This window comes from Gossypium arboreum, chromosome 1 (assembly GCF_025698485.1).
Source record: "Gossypium arboreum isolate Shixiya-1 chromosome 1, ASM2569848v2, whole genome shotgun sequence".
Taxonomy (NCBI): Eukaryota; Viridiplantae; Streptophyta; class Magnoliopsida; order Malvales; family Malvaceae; genus Gossypium; species Gossypium arboreum.
The window spans coordinates 77,538,990-77,554,797 of NC_069070.1; the positions used below are offsets into that span (position 1 = coordinate 77,538,990).

Here is a 15,808-nt window from a genome sequence, read left to right on the forward strand (position 1 = left end):
TCCAACCGTCTTTCAATCCTTATGAGTCATTGAGCTCTGTAAAACAGGGAAAAGAGAGGGGGTAATCATTTTCATGCTTAGTAAGCTCGAATAACCGAAAATTAAACTTACCGAGTAATTAGATACATCCCACTTAAATCATGAAATCATCAATTATGAAGTGATTTCCTATCACATACACTCAATCAATGAGTTAGTCACATAACAAAGCATCATGTAATTTATGTAGATGAGCTCATCATTCATCATCTTATTGACGTACATCATATTAATCTCGTTGAGTTTCTAGGAAATCTCGATGGAATACCCATTATCCGTCAATTCTTACGAATGATCATTTCACATATATGCACTCTCGCGAACCTCACATCTCATGGCAGGATTACCAGTCCAGGCTAAATCCCCTATATCATAAACTCATAAGGTGATGTCGAGATTACCAGTCCAGGCTAAATCCCTTATAACGACAAACATCCTTAATGAACTCGAATCTGAATTACCAGTCCAGGCTAAATTCAGACCCTAATAGGATTACCCGTCCGGGCTAAATCCTCAATGCACATATATTCTTCGGGAGGCTCGATCATTCAAGAAATACTCGTCCGGGCTAGATTCTTTCCATACTCGAGATCACGGATTACTTGTCCAGGCTAAATCTTTACTGCAACACATGCAGGATATCTTTACACATATCAATGAGGGTTTATCCATCGAATTCCCTTTGTCAATCTCATTCGAGACATTTTTCACATGTTGCCATCAAATATGCATTTCCATGATATTTCATGCTAATAATAAATGCAATCATCATGCATTAATAAATCATTCAATTACGCATATTAGGGGTTTATTTTAAGTTATCCGAACTTACCTGGTATTCGTTTTAAAGATATGTTTCGGTTATTCCGAAACCTTGCGTTTACCACGATCGACCTCTGAAATTTGTTCCTCGGGGTCTATAACAGCAAAATTAACTCATTAATACCCCACATTATATATTTCAAGTTTAATATTTACCCCCAGTCCAAATGACCGTTTTGCCCCTAACCCTTCATATTTTTACGATTTAATCCTTAGGATCGTATAATGAAACGCATGTACTTTTTATCTTACCCAAGCCTAGTTGAACACCTTTCCTTATTATGGTAGCCCACATTATCCATTATTTTCTCATTTCTACCACACATTTACATCTTTTGCAAAATAGTCCCTAGAAGGGTTTTTCATGAAAATCAACTAGGAAAAGATGTTTAACACACATTAATCTTTCATATTCCTCCATAATCTATCAAAAGACAAGCAACTCATCCATGGGTAAATTTTTAAACATGAACCCTAGCATGAAATATGGGTAGAAATGGAGAGAGCAAGCTACTGGATTTCAAAAATACAAAGAACATTAAAAACGGGGCTTGGGAGCACTTACTATTGAGCTTGGAAAGCTTGAAACCCTAGCTATGGTGACAAGAGAAATTCGGCAGCTATGGGGAAGAAAATGGCTGATTTTGGCTTGATTTTTCCCATTTTATCTCATTAAAAAGTGAAATGACCAAAATGCCCTCATGCCCTTTCTTTAAAATTTTAACCATGCAAGCCCATTTTTGTCCAAAAATTTAGAATTTGGGAAAATTGCTCTCCAAGACCTTTTAATTCATAATCTAAAGCAATTTCATACAAATTGCTTCTAGAAATCAAGTTTTGCAATTTATTCAATTTAGTTCCTAATTTCCAATTGAACACCTTATACTTAGAATTTCTTCATGAAACTTTAACACATGCTTATACTCATATTCTAGGCCTCATAATAATCATCAAAACAAATATTTTGATGTCGGATTTGTGGTCCCGAAACCACTATTTCGAATAGGCCCTATTTTGGGATGTTACAGATATTAATATAATTTAGGGATTTCTATGGATCAAGGCAAGTGAATAAATCGTTTAATTCAGATTCAGAATAATAAGTGAAGTATAAGTGGAGTCTTTCTTGGGTATTGTCTCTCATACTAGTTTATTCGATTATTTTCTTACTTTATTCTCTGTCGAATTCTTAATAATTAGTTTAGATAATTTTAGATTAAAACAAACTTCTTCAATTTACCGGCTAGATAATAGAAAGATAGTAAGTACTAGTACTTTTAGTCCTCGTGGATACAATATTCCTGACTCACCAGTTATACTATTATTGGATAAGTGCGCTTGTCTTTGTCGTGATTTTAGTTAGTTAAGTGAATCACGATCACAAAACAAGCAAATGTCACCTAAACAACTACCTACTACCACTAAGTAGTCTTGAAACTAGTTAAACATAACTTGCACACATAGCTATGTTGATTTATCAATCTATCAGCACCTAATTTCATCAAAACAATACCAGCTTAGTTCATTTTCAACTAAGTAGCAAAACAAATACTTGAAGTAACAAAATAAACCAGCAACATGAACTTCAGCTACAACTTCATGGCTTGGGCAGCTTCTTTGCTTCTTGTTTACATGCAGGCCAGCTTCATCAAAAACTCACCCCTTAGCAACCAACCAAAGAAATTGACTAACACGTCGAGGAAATTTAGTCCTCCAAAAAAACCCCCATATACATTCTTCTGGTTGTTAGTGGTCCTTGTTCAAAAAACAACCTCTAATTGACATACATCCTTCCAATTCACCGAATATATTTTTATTGTAGATGATGACCCTCTCTAGAAAAAACAACAAACAATTTGCTAAACCTCTTCACAAACCTTTAAAGGTATGAGTGTTGAATATAATAATTCAGAATTGATATAGAACTGATTTCGCCAAAGTAACTCTACTAGCCAACTTTGCATCCCACTCGTTCAATCTACTATGAACCTTGTCAATTACAAACTGAAAAGTACTTTTCTTGTCACGATTATGAAAAAATGGTACACTAAGGTACTTGCTAAGATCTAACACCCTTTGAAAACCCAAGAAAATACTTGTAGCATTTGCATCAACCTCTCCCACATTCTGCGAAAAATAAATATATGTGTTAAAAGCATTAATCCTATGGCCTGAAAACATACTAAACTAATCAAGGATATTACAATTCATTCTCTCTTGTGCCATATCAGCCTCATACAACAACACTAAATCAATGGGAAAAAAAACAAATGGGGGATTAGCGGACCCTATCTAGCCAGTCGAACCGATCGCCATTCATTAACTTCTATAGACTTCTCAATGGTATGTCCTAGATACTCCATCCCAAGAATAAAAGATAAGGCAACAAAGAATCACCTTATCTAATTCCCCTCATTGATTTGAACTCCTCAACTATGCTCCCATTTCATAAAACCTACATCGAAAACGAAGAGATGCATCGCATAATTTATGGAACTAGCGTTTTCCAAAATCTTACTTCATGCAATGCGTCTTTTAAAAAAAAACTCTTAGCCGCACCGTATAATATGTTATCTCTAAATAAACCTGAATAGCCATACACTTTAACTTACCTTTATTGATCTGCACAAAATGAATAACTTACTGAGCAATGAGAATATTATTAGTGATTATTAGGTTTAGTCTTCACTCTTCAGCAAAGTAATTGAAAAAGGTTAAAAAAGGAAAAGAAAAAGATGTTTAGATTATGCCATAGATACCTACATTTTATAAAATACAAAATTGAAAAATCTATATGATATTGTGATTATGAAGTTGGATTTGAAATTTAATTAGTTAGTCGAGATTACTCAATTTGAAATAAGTAAAGCTATTCAATTAACTATTAATATAATTAATTAATTCTAACTTTAAAAGAATTTATATAAGCTCCTTTACTACTATTCTAAATTCTTTTAGTACCCAACCCTAAAGAATTTGTCTTTTAAAAATGTTTTTCTTCATACCATTTAAAAATTAATGTCAAGGTAAAACTTCTCTTTATCTATACAATTTTTGAGAAATAAAATACAAGATGGTTGATTAAGTTTAGAATTATCATAAGTAAAACGTAAGCTTATTCCTTCTTATCTCAATATTAGGCTTACTACTTTTATTAGTTTTTGTATTATTTCAATTAATGTTTAATACATATTTTAGAAAAGATATGTTGTCATAAAAAACATAATGATTTATTTGACTCTTTAATTAAAAAAAAAATTATTTTAGCCTTTCAATTAATTATATCTTTTTTAGCCTTTAAATTTGTGTTGTTTGTCAAATCACCTTAAAATTAACGAAAAAATTAACCTTGTTAGTTTTGCTGATACACGTGGATTGCCATAATGGATACCATGTCAGTAGTTAATTAATTTTTTAAAATTTTAAAAAAAAATTAATTGTTGATGTGGTCACGTGGTCATTTCAGCAAAATTAACAAATATTAACTTTTTTTTTATGATTTGACAAATAATATAAGTTTCAAAAGCTAAATGAAGCAAAAAATTAAATAAAAAGTTAAAATGACTCTTTTTAAGTTAGAGGGTTAAATAAGTCATTTCCTCTTATCTCTCTAATAAATTTTATAAAAAAAATATTAACTGAACTATAAAAGGAATAATATCACAAATGATCCTTGAAATTTATTAGAAAATATAATTTACAGTCCCCAATTTCTTTGGTCAATCCGAAGTAGGCTTCGGTAACATTTTAAACCCAATAGACTGAAATGGGGTTGAAGCCCTTATAACGAATTGGACCATCGAAAAATGTCCGTTGAACAAAACAAATTACATTTCAGGCTCATAACTTCATTTTCTTTTTCCCTCAGAAAAAAAAAATGGAATTCCCAAAACCTCCTCCATTCCCCTCAAACCCTCTCTTATCCCTCTCCACCTTCATCCACCGTCTCGGCGCTGAGCTCGCCACCCGCCTCCACCATACCAACCGTCTTGCCTCCAACTTTGCCGCCGGTTTCTCCCCCTCTGCGACTTCCCACCATCGTCCGCTCTTTGCCTCAGTTTCTCAGCCGAAGGCTGCGGTAGCGGCGGCTGCCACGTTGAATCCCGAGCAAGTTGCGAAAACTCTAGCCGGCACCGCTGTCTATACAGTGAGCAACTCCAACAATGAGTTCGTGCTTATCTCTGATCCCAATGGAGCCAAGTCTATTGGCTTACTTTGCTTTCGCCAAGAAGACGCCGAGGCTTTTCTTGCTCAGGTTAGTTAAATTTTTTTAAAAAATTTAGAGGAAGTTTCGAACCTTTTTGTGTTTATTTTATTTTATTTTTTCATAGGTTCGATTACGGAGAAGGGAGCTGAGAAGTAATGCTAAAGTCGTGCCGATTACACTTGATCAGGTTACGCTTTTTTTTTTGTTTCTTTTTAATTACCGGTTTTCCAATTGTCATTTATGTTCAAAAAAATTTAAAATATTAACTAAAATTGATTTGGAAATAACAATATTGATTTTTATGATTGCTGGTTTCATAATATATATACAGGTATACTCACTGAAGGTTGAAGGAATTGCATTTCGTTTTCTACCGGATCCAATTCAAATAAAGAATGCACTAGAGGTTAGTGTTTAATGCAATTTGGTTTTAAAGTTGTTCTTAAAAGGGAACATAAATAGCTGAACTTTGCTACTTAATGCAGTGGACTTATTTCATCTAGATTGTGTTTCTTTTAAGAAATTTTAACACAATGAAGGAAAAAATGTTTCAATTTTCATTTAGGTGTAAGATTATTGGGTGTCAGTTTTTATGTGGACTGGTTGTTGGGTACTTAGAGTAGACAACTATGCTTCAAATGAGATTACAATGATTATTCTTTTGTACTTGAGTGAAGATGTTACTTACTTGGGCAATTCTACACCATTACTCACAATAGTTTCTCATATCTATTAGCTGAAATCTGGTGACATCAAAAGTGGGTTCGATGGAGTTCCAGTTTTCCAGGTATGCTATATATTTTATTCAATATATATGTATACAATGTATCGCATGGTTTTTTAGTTGGTACCAAAACCTTATTTATGCATGTATATGGTTACTCACAGTGGCGCATTGAATCATTCGCAATTCTTTTTTCTGTATTATCATAGCATAAAGAGACTTTCCTTACTTCTTGTTGTGAATATGAGACACTTCCGGTGTTATTATAAATTGATGAATCAGAACGTTTTTTACTGAAAGATATTGCCACTTCCAACATGCTGTTTTTCCATTAGGAGTGCATGAGGAGCTGAACTGTGATAACAATTTCTATGTCACCACAAATTAATGTTAGATTTTTTTTCTTTAATGCCTCTTTCTACAGTCTGACCTCCTTGTTGTGAGGAAGAAAAACAAGCGTTACTGCCCAATATATTTCAATAAGGTTAGCTTGATCCATCAAGTTGTTATAGACACTTTTTTTTTTTTTTTTTGTTTATTATTCATTTATAAATATTTGTTAACCATACATGATTTCTATTATTTTCTTGTTATTGTGTAGGAAGATATTGAAAAAGAACTTTCAAAGGTTTCAAGGGCATCGAGAGGACCTGGTGTTTCTCAGCAAATCATGGTATCGCGCATGTGTGTGTGTGTGTGTATTATGTGTCTGTTTTGGAGATTCAAATTGTACATGCATGCATGGATTAAAGATTAGACATCAAAACCCCTCCACTCTCTCTCCTAAATGCTTTCAATTGTTCCATCTGTGTATAAGTGCTTTATTAATGGTATGATTTTCGGTTTGGCTTTGCCTTTCTTAGTATTCATTTCATCCAATATGTTGGAGCAGGTTGGAAGCTTGGAAGACGTTCTGAAGAAAATGGAGGTAAGAGAATCTAATTGCTGAGTAGGTCTATGTAACACTTAGAATAAGGAACTGGAATCTGATAGTTCAACATTGTTTGATGCAGATGAGCGAGAAAAACTCGGGCTGGGAAGATCTAATATTCATTCCACCCGGTAAAAGCTATTCTCAACACCTCCAAGATGTGGTGAAAGTATGAGGCAGTTGGGATGTGACTTTCGCCTGTCCATTTGATAACATAAAAAATGCGATTACAGCAACTCAGAAGCTCTTGAAGTAGAATTTGGAATGGAAGAGATGGTAATTAAGAGTGGGATGTACACTGTCTGATGGGTTCTCCATATGTTACCGGAAAAAAAGGAAGAGAAAAGAAATAGGCAAGGAAACCTAGTAGTGCGGTCATTGATATGCATATTTATACTTTGAACGAGTAAATTGGTAGAGAAAGCATTAGTTGTGTCTTGGCTTACATCTTACATTTCTTCATCAAGGAAGAGTTTTAAGAAAAGCAAACATAGAATTGCAAATTATTTGCTAAAAATTATTCTTGTTTGAGATCCCTCATGAATCCACTTTTCTTCTCCGTGATTTGTTGGCCTTAAAGTAGTTGGTCTAATGTTGATCCAATTAGTTTTGATCATCTTTAAACTTAATTGGCAGACATAGTTTTAATCAATTTAATCCAGTCGATTTAATATCAGTAGGTTAAATTAGTTGACTTTTTATTTGTTATGTTTCACTAATTAAATTAGCTCTAAATAAAAGTTAATTAACAAAGAAATTAATTTGATGTATCTCGAAAGTAACATCATTCTGAGCCGGTCTACTTAAACAATCAACAACCCTACATGGCAAAACTTTTTTAAAAATCAAATAAAATTTTCATGTTCTGAGCCTCGTGTAACATATGGCCCAATAACGACAAATGTAGTAATAATAATAGCAGAACCGCTTTCCACACGGAAGCCCATGGAGTGCGCCGCCTCCGTCCACAATGACTCCCTCAATCAGCCACACTCGTCGCTAGCCCATCAGAATCACGGATCACAACCCCAATGCCCACCCATCAGCATTTACCTTTAGAACCTGTCGAAGGAATCGGTGGATTAACCAAATTATGAATTCGAAAATCATCGTTAAGCCCTTTCACCCCGTCCAAAATCATGTGTGGTGCTGTCCAACGGCCTCGCATCACCACGTTGTTACGCTCATTCCATAGGTTCCAAATTAGGACCAACAAATCCACAAAAGGCGGCCTCATCCAAAATAGGCATGGCCATCTCCGACCAATCAATACAACTAACATTAGCTTGTAACTGGTCATCATGAATACTAGCAAGAACTGAGGTGTTGTAAGAAGCTAGGCAATCACGCAATGCATCCATAGGGTGAGCACATCGGTGGCATCTTGCATAATTAGTCAGTGGGTTCGAGGCACCAAGCAAACACCCGATTCTTGGGAAGAGTCACCACTTTCCTAGTAGCTTTCCAATAGAACTGGTGAAGACCCAACCCAAAATTATGAAGCAGAAACCATGTATAGCTCGATTTGGTCGAATAACAGCCCGTCTGCTAATGTCCCCATACTAACATATTCGGTGGCCCCGGCGTGGCAATTGTAATGCACAGAATCTGATCCGCCTCCTCCACTGAAAACAACTCCCGAACCCCCTTGGCATCCCACCCTACACCTCTCCCGAAATAAACATTAATGGCACGTTTGGTTCACTGGAATGAAATAGAGCTGTAATATAATAGAGCTGTAATCAGTAATTCAATTATTTAGTTGAATGAAATGGAATAGATCTGTAATAGTATTATTATGTTTGGTTGAATGGAATAGATTTGTAATAGCATAAGGAGAAAAGTTAAAATGACCAGAGTACCCTTAACAAAAAAATTAGATAAATGATTATTTTATTAAATTTTAATAGAATTATTATTAAATATGATTTAATAAAATAATAATAAATAATTTAATTATATTTTAATATAATTATTATTAAATATAATTTAATAAAATAATATATAATTTAATAATATTCTTAATATAATTACTTTTATATTAAATTATATTAAAATATTTTTATTTTTATATTAAAATATTTAAAATATTTTATTTAATACATATTAAAATAATGAACTATCATTTGAATCCTTTGTTTCTCAAATTATGTTCATTATAGTTGACACACAACAAATACATTCTATAAGCTTAATTATGAATGAATTTAATATTTAAAAATATTTTAGATTCGACAAGTTCATATCTTCAACTCTTTTTAATCTAGTTTTATTTGTTTAAAATATATACATTTTATTCTTATTATTTACATCTTCCTTTTTTTTAAAAAATAATTAATATTAATGGTTAAAAATATTTAAAATTTAAAATTTATATATCAAAAATTAATAATGAGCGAATAATAAATTATTTTCTTTTATATCCTTACTAAAAATAATATAATATTAGTGAATTTAAACATCATATAAATACATATTTTATATCATAACATCACCTCTAAAGTAAACATTTTATCTATCAAAAGTACTTTTTAATAGTAAACTAAACACTTTTAAACTAAATTCTTTAAAGTATTTGTTCTCTTTTGTAATATCGTCGTTCCAAATTGTGTTGTAAAAAGAAAACAATTTGCTCTTTACTTTAACGTAAATGTACTAATTTGTATATTTCTTAAATAGAGATCAAAATACTCTCAGACTCAAAATATAAGAGTCTCAATGATAATTCTACCTTTAGGCAATCTCACCACCAGTGATGAAAGCTTTCCATGGCCGAGTTTACAAGCTAATCCAATGTTTAGGGGTGTTCAATCGAATTAACCGACCTTTTTAAACTGTTAACCATTAAATGAACTGAATTTTTTTCAAAAAAATTAACCTAACCGAACTTTTTTGATTAATTCGGTCGGTTAACCGAATTAAACGAAATTTATATATATATTTTTTATTTTTGGTTAAAACAAGTATAAAACATATAAAAAATTAACCAGCTTAACTAACCGATTAATTTATATTCCCAAAAAATTAACTGAACCGACTGAATACTTATATATTATACTATTATTTATTAAATTATGTTAATTAGATTAACCGACCAATTTTGAACCAAATTAACCGTTAACCAAACTTCCAAAAAATTATTAACTGGCCGATTAACTGAATTCGGTTGGTTAATCGAATTAATTCAGTTTTACCCAAAATTTGCACACCCCTACCAATGTTAGACTTTATGCCTATACCTTTTACCAAGTTCTATACCAAGTAAATATTGTTCTCAACAAAAAAAAAGGTACAACTCTTATTTTCCTTTATTAGTAAACTCCATGAAAAAAACAAAGAGTGCCTCTAAAAAAAATTATGGGACAAATCAAAGGTATTTCACCTCAATTAAACAAGGAATGAATAAAAACAATTATCACATTTTTTTCACTTTATTCTTTTTTAAAATGAAAAACCATTGACATAAAAGGGAAGATGACAACACCATGAAAGTCAACAACAATCTAGAACTTAAAAAATCTTTTTAAGTCTACCATACTCTTACCAAAATGAGTTTTTTTTTTAAGCTCTCAAAGCTTGAGTGTCAAAGCAAGTTTGACCTTAGGGCTCTTATCGATGGACTTTGTATCCACCTCTCTAAAATTGGTAAAGAGGGATTTCGGGCTCCACTCGTGCTGAATGAGTGTGCTTGCCTTGTCGGCATTGTTCACCGGTGCCTTGATTGTGGTTAATGGATCCAATGCATGTTGTGTACCCATAGTGACAGTGTTCACATTGCTAGAGAACCTGTGGGTCACCTCAACACCAACAACAATGTTGGTCAATGGATTCACAATATGGTAATAAGATGCGTTAACTGAATCACCCTTTTCATTCCTGCATTGACAAACAGGGTATTAAACTTGAGATTATATCATTTGGAATGTTCAGCTGTAGATAAGCATATAGAACATAACCACATGAAAAGCCAAAAAAGCAATAAGGTCTGCATTGGTGAAGCTCAATCCCGTGTTGCATTTGGTAAAATTCCAAACCTTTGTGTCGAATGAGATATCGATACCTAGTGTAAGAACATTTGTTCTAAGCACACTCGAGAACTTAACTATCGGTTTGGCAGTCAATCCAATGCTTGAGCTTATCCTAGCATACTCATGCAAATACTGGAGTTCAATCTAATATATACAAAAGTGAAAAAATAGACATGTCCAACAGCATCTCAAAACAGACATAAAGATTCACGACCTTCAACTCAAAATCCTCAACACATGGTATTTTTTCTGGTTGGCCATATACAGTTGCAGGGGATGAGAATACCATTTGCTTAGTAAAAAAAACGTGTGAATACGTATAACACCAAAGTAAGAGAAGAATAAGGACGCAATCGAGTGGTGTTCATGTTTACTAACACTTGAAAAATTTAGTGGAATTGAAGCAGTATAAGCAAAAAGTATTGTTTTCTTGGCATAAAAGCATTGACATATAATAAGCTCCTTGATTCTAGTAAATAGGAACAATTATACTAGTTTAACATCTTCTTAGATAAAATCATAGAGATAAAAATGGGCCTTCTTCGAAGACTAGAACAAATAGGAACAACTCAACAAGGAATTCTAGCAATTATACTAATTTAACATCATTCTTAGATAAGTTGAAATGCAACTATGAAACCAAAAAGATACCATATAGAGGAAAACAAAGAGTTTTGAAGAAATTCTCATAACTTTTTGCAATTATATTTGGTCATGATCTCATACAAATTGATAGTGCCAATCAAATTATTGTCAAAATACTGACTGTTAGAGTATGCCCAAGGACCAATAATGAGATTATTGTAATAACATACTTGTTTTACCTCATTTATTAATATAAAGTATTGCCATTATTATTTCAGCTTCTTTTCTGTGTATATAAATAAATTGTTTTATAATAATATCTTGAGAATAATATGATTTTTATTAAAAAGTCTTTAGTCGAGTATTATTGTGGACTTGGACAACAATAATGTATTAAGACTAACATGGAGTTGATTGATGATAAAGTGTTGCCATTGACATAGAGATGTCAAAATCAATACATGAGTATATGTTAGAGAACGACATATTGGACTGACCCACTATGAGTATGTTTCTTGCATTATTATGTAATAGTCACAACATTACTTATAGTGATAACTATGTATACAATCCTTAGACTTGATATCATCATTATCCCAACATCGTGAGTCGTATATTTTGATACAATCAAACGTCTACTGTAATAGGTTGTACTATAAAGACTGGCGTTGGGTATGCCACAATCTATGTAGTGGGATATGATCAAGATAGGATTTGTCCCTCTTAAATAATGGAAGCAATATCTTAGGCCACTTCATAAAGTGAGACTAGAAATGCATGGCCAATCTCAAATAAGTTAATATGAGATATTACACTTATTAGTTTATTGTAGTCTACTTCAAGTATTAAGAAACATGAGATCAGACTTTGCAAGTGTGACCATTCCATGACTAGTGTCCAACCGAGATATAAAGGACAAAAAGATATTATACATGAAAATTTATAACAAAAAGGTTATGTTGAACCACGACTTCTTGTAACTTGGGTAGTGATGATGCATTGCTAGATGCCACTCATAACTTGTAATGTTAAAAGTGTTCTAGTATTACTACCAATGTTACAAGAGTCTACAAGGTCACACCTTATGGTTGAAACAAACAGAATCTAAACACAATTGATATTAAATTTAACTGTCATGAGAATTATATTAATTACTGAATTAATTTAATTCGAGAGTTAAATAATGAACACAATACATGTACAAATTCATTGTACAAGAATAGAGAACATAATTAAAAAAATGTATATATTTGATTCATATAAAATATTAAATATGACTTATTTACGAAATTATTAAAATAAAGTATTATAATAATTAATTTTGGTCAAACATAAAATATATATGGAAATTAATATCCTTTCAAAAAGGATATTACAATGTGATATTTTCATATATATTCTAGCACCAAAAAGGGGATTCCATTTTTTTAAGGAATATTAACCCTAGGGTGCAGAAAAGTGTTGACCAACATTAACCACAAAAGAAAAGGAACCTAGGTCTAGCAGCCACATTTTCTTTTCAGAAAAACTTTTTGAAATGTTCTGTGAGAGTTTTTTTTCATTCGTTTGTAACAGGGTGGACTATGTAGAGGCTGGGGCAATTCTGTTGCGGCTTTGGATCGGCAGCACTCGAAGGGGATTAAAACAGAAGTGGTTCCTTCCTATTTTTAGAGTACGAAAGGTATATTTTTCAAACCTTTTCTTCCTGATTCGTTCCTTGTGCATAGATTCCTGGTTTGGTTCGCCAAAATAATTTTTCCACTGCACCATAGGGCTTCCCAGCAACCCATTACTGACAAGGGTTACCGACACTCTCCTCAACAACCTTAAAGGCAGCAAAATGTATGACGACATCAAACCTAAGCCAATTGTTACAAGTGAAATCCAATTCAACATTAGTCAAATTACATTTATTTTAAGTCATTTGCAAGCATAATCTCAAATGAAACTGTAAAATGACAATAAATTTATGGACCATTGTGATGCAAACAATCAAAACAAAAAAAGATTACAATATATATTCAACTGGCAGTACTTTGTTTTAGAGAAAAGCTTGTCCAAGTCATCCCTGTTCCTCAAATCATCCTGCAAGCAAACAAAACCAAAAATCTATATGAAAAAGCTTTGATCCCATCATAGATCTTAAAACAAATAAAAACACAAATGTGTGATCATCATAATAAAATGATACATACAACAAAGGTTTCATCTTTGGAGTAAAAGATGGAAAAAAATTTGCTTTCCAAGTTGAACTGGAGTTTCTTAGAGAGTTCAGGACCCACTAATTTCTTAACCCTATCAATAGCTTCAATAATAGAGTTATCATGATTGTCAATAATTGACACTTTAAAACCTTCATTGAGTAGTTGTACCATAGTGTGAGTGCCAATGAACCCAGCACCACCAGTAATAAGAATAGTTTTCTATGAAGCATCCATTTGTAAAAAACAAAAACAAAAACAAAAAAAGATTATAAAGTATGTAAGGCCCATAACGATTTTTCTGACAACCTTATCATCGATTTCAACAGCAAAAAAACACTTGGTCGTTTCTTTTTCTTGCAACTCTGCAACCATAGGTGAAGAAAAACAAGAAGAAAATGGAAAAAAAAAAAAAGGTCCATGGAACTAATTAAAACAAAAAACAAAACAACTATTGCTTTCACTAAATTATATATATAATTTTTACAATCACCTAATTCATCAAACTGCAAATACAAGCTAGAACCAAATCAAGAAATGAAAATTAAAAGAAATTTACCTATTAGAAAAGAGCATTCCAGCATAAAAGTAACCAATGCAAAGCAAAAGATTCAACTTTTTTGTTACCATAGATTTTGGATTTGGATCAAATCTTTTGCTTTTCCAACTCATTTTTTCTTCTTCTTTGATAGTACTGAAAAATCTAAATCAAAAGAAAAAAAAACCCAATTCTTATCTCAAATCAAACAAAGTCAAAATAACCCAGAATTTCAAATCCAAAACCTTCAAATTTCTAGAAAAACAAAACAAATAAAAGGAAAAAAACAAACCTAAAAATGGTGAAAACGAACCTAAAAATGGACAAATCAATAGAGATATTTATTTCGATTCAAATAGAGGCTATGACAACTCTATTGAAAAAAAGAAAAGGAATTCAAAAAGAGAGAAAAAAAAAAGGGCAGAAAAATTGGAAGAGAGGAAAATGAAAGGAATGGAGGGAGAAAATGTTTACTTGAAGGACACTGCGATAAAGGTGAGGAGTGCTATGGCCAGAGTCAAAGGAAGTAAGAGAGTGACTGTCTCACTACGTGGGAGCTTTTTTGAGGTGAGAAGGGAAAGGGTAAAGTAGGGAGCATCTTTGTGGTGATGGCCTCCTTAAGCACCGAATCAGTAATCAATAGTGAGGAAACGAAATAGAAATCAAACCATTTCACTGCATAGGCTCGTAATGAAATAAGCCCGGGCATTCCATTTAACCAAACATCTGTTTATGGTGGGCCCGCGAAATAATTTAACGATTATGCCATTACATTGAACTAAACATGACCTAATTGTCGAGTCTCGAAATTGACACATTATAGCTCGACTCATTTCCCATTAAACTCTCTACCCCTAACGGTCATGCCAAATATGGATAGATGACCCCGTACCAACCTACCAAAAGAACTCCGAAGCTAGCTTCCTCGAAGCTGCAAGTGTAACTACTCAATTTTTATCGATGTTGAAAAACTCGATTTAAGGTTGAATTTTCTTAAACCGAGATAATCCGAGTATTAAACCAAAAAATTATGAATTAATTATGAATATTTGTAATGAGTGATTTATTTAATTTATTAAAGAAAATAGTACGGAGACTAAATTGTGTAGTTGTTAAAACTAGTTGAACTTTAATTGGATTTGAGTAGAGGTTTAAATGTGAATTAAATCAAGGGTTAAATAATGATTTAACCATTAATTAATTAGGACTACTAATCTTGGCCGTTCATGTCCATTAATTGTTGTAGATTAAATGATGGCCTTTGATTTGGTTTTAATTAATTAAATAAATATTAATTATATAGATATGGGATAAGGGAGAGAAGAAAAAAAACATGATTTTCATCTCATTTTCCTCCATCGAACATCAAGAGAAAGAAAAGAAAAACTTGTTTTCTTATTTCACTATTGTCGTGTGCTATACGTTAAGAAATAGCTGAGTTTTCTTTTGAAACTTTGTTAATTCTTGATATAGAATAGTTGGGTTTTCATGGATATATTATAGTAGATTAGTGAGAAAGGTTTCCTGGTAAAATTTTATGGATTTTTTTTTATAGAAAGCTTGTATTAAGTCAACCCATTGATTAGTTTTTATAATTGTTAGTAATTTTTAAAATTGCGATTAGAGAAGTCTTAATGTAATTGAGACTAGAAACATGAAAATCATAATAGATTAAACTTGATTATATGAAAATTATGAAAATGATGAAATAGGTTAGCTTGGAATGTAGTTAG

At 32.3% G+C, this 15,808-nt stretch overlaps 3 protein-coding genes across 4 annotated transcripts; 1 reads left to right on the top strand and 2 right to left on the bottom strand.

Moving 5' to 3' along the window:
- Positions 1 to 4,665: 4,665 nt before the first annotated feature.
- LOC108480520 (protein TIC 22, chloroplastic) lies at positions 4,666 to 7,240 on the top strand. 2 transcript variants are annotated; one of them, XM_017783549.2, is made up of 8 exons: positions 4,666 to 5,116; positions 5,193 to 5,255; positions 5,400 to 5,474; positions 5,805 to 5,855; positions 6,217 to 6,276; positions 6,394 to 6,465; positions 6,656 to 6,720; positions 6,806 to 7,240. In XM_017783549.2, exons 1-7 carry the CDS (start codon positions 4,739 to 4,741, stop codon positions 6,707 to 6,709), a joined length of 753 nt encoding a protein of 250 aa, XP_017639038.1. In that variant the 5' UTR covers positions 4,666 to 4,738; the 3' UTR covers positions 6,710 to 6,720; positions 6,806 to 7,240. The 2 variants fall into 2 exon arrangements, with proteins under 2 accessions (XP_017639038.1, XP_017639037.1); XM_017783548.2 differs by having other exon boundaries at positions 6,685 to 6,720.
- Positions 7,241 to 10,099: 2,859 nt separating this feature from the next.
- Positions 10,100 to 11,040, bottom strand: LOC128280480 (mitochondrial outer membrane protein porin of 36 kDa-like). The gene is made up of 3 exons (XM_053018633.1): positions 10,951 to 11,040; positions 10,675 to 10,895; positions 10,100 to 10,599 (listed from the first exon to the last, which is right to left on the bottom strand). The coding sequence occupies exons 1-3, from the start codon at positions 11,038 to 11,040 to the stop codon at positions 10,293 to 10,295; spliced, it is 618 nt and encodes a 205-aa protein (XP_052874593.1). The 3' UTR covers positions 10,100 to 10,292.
- Positions 11,041 to 12,466: 1,426 nt separating this feature from the next.
- On the bottom strand, positions 12,467 to 13,912 carry LOC108481187 (uncharacterized). Its single transcript, XM_053018637.1, has 4 exons — positions 13,847 to 13,912; positions 13,532 to 13,759; positions 13,372 to 13,421; positions 12,467 to 13,161 (listed from the first exon to the last, which is right to left on the bottom strand). Exons 1-4 carry the CDS (start codon positions 13,910 to 13,912, stop codon positions 12,918 to 12,920), a joined length of 588 nt encoding a protein of 195 aa, XP_052874597.1. The 3' UTR covers positions 12,467 to 12,917.
- Between the last annotated feature and the right edge of the window lie 1,896 nt (positions 13,913 to 15,808).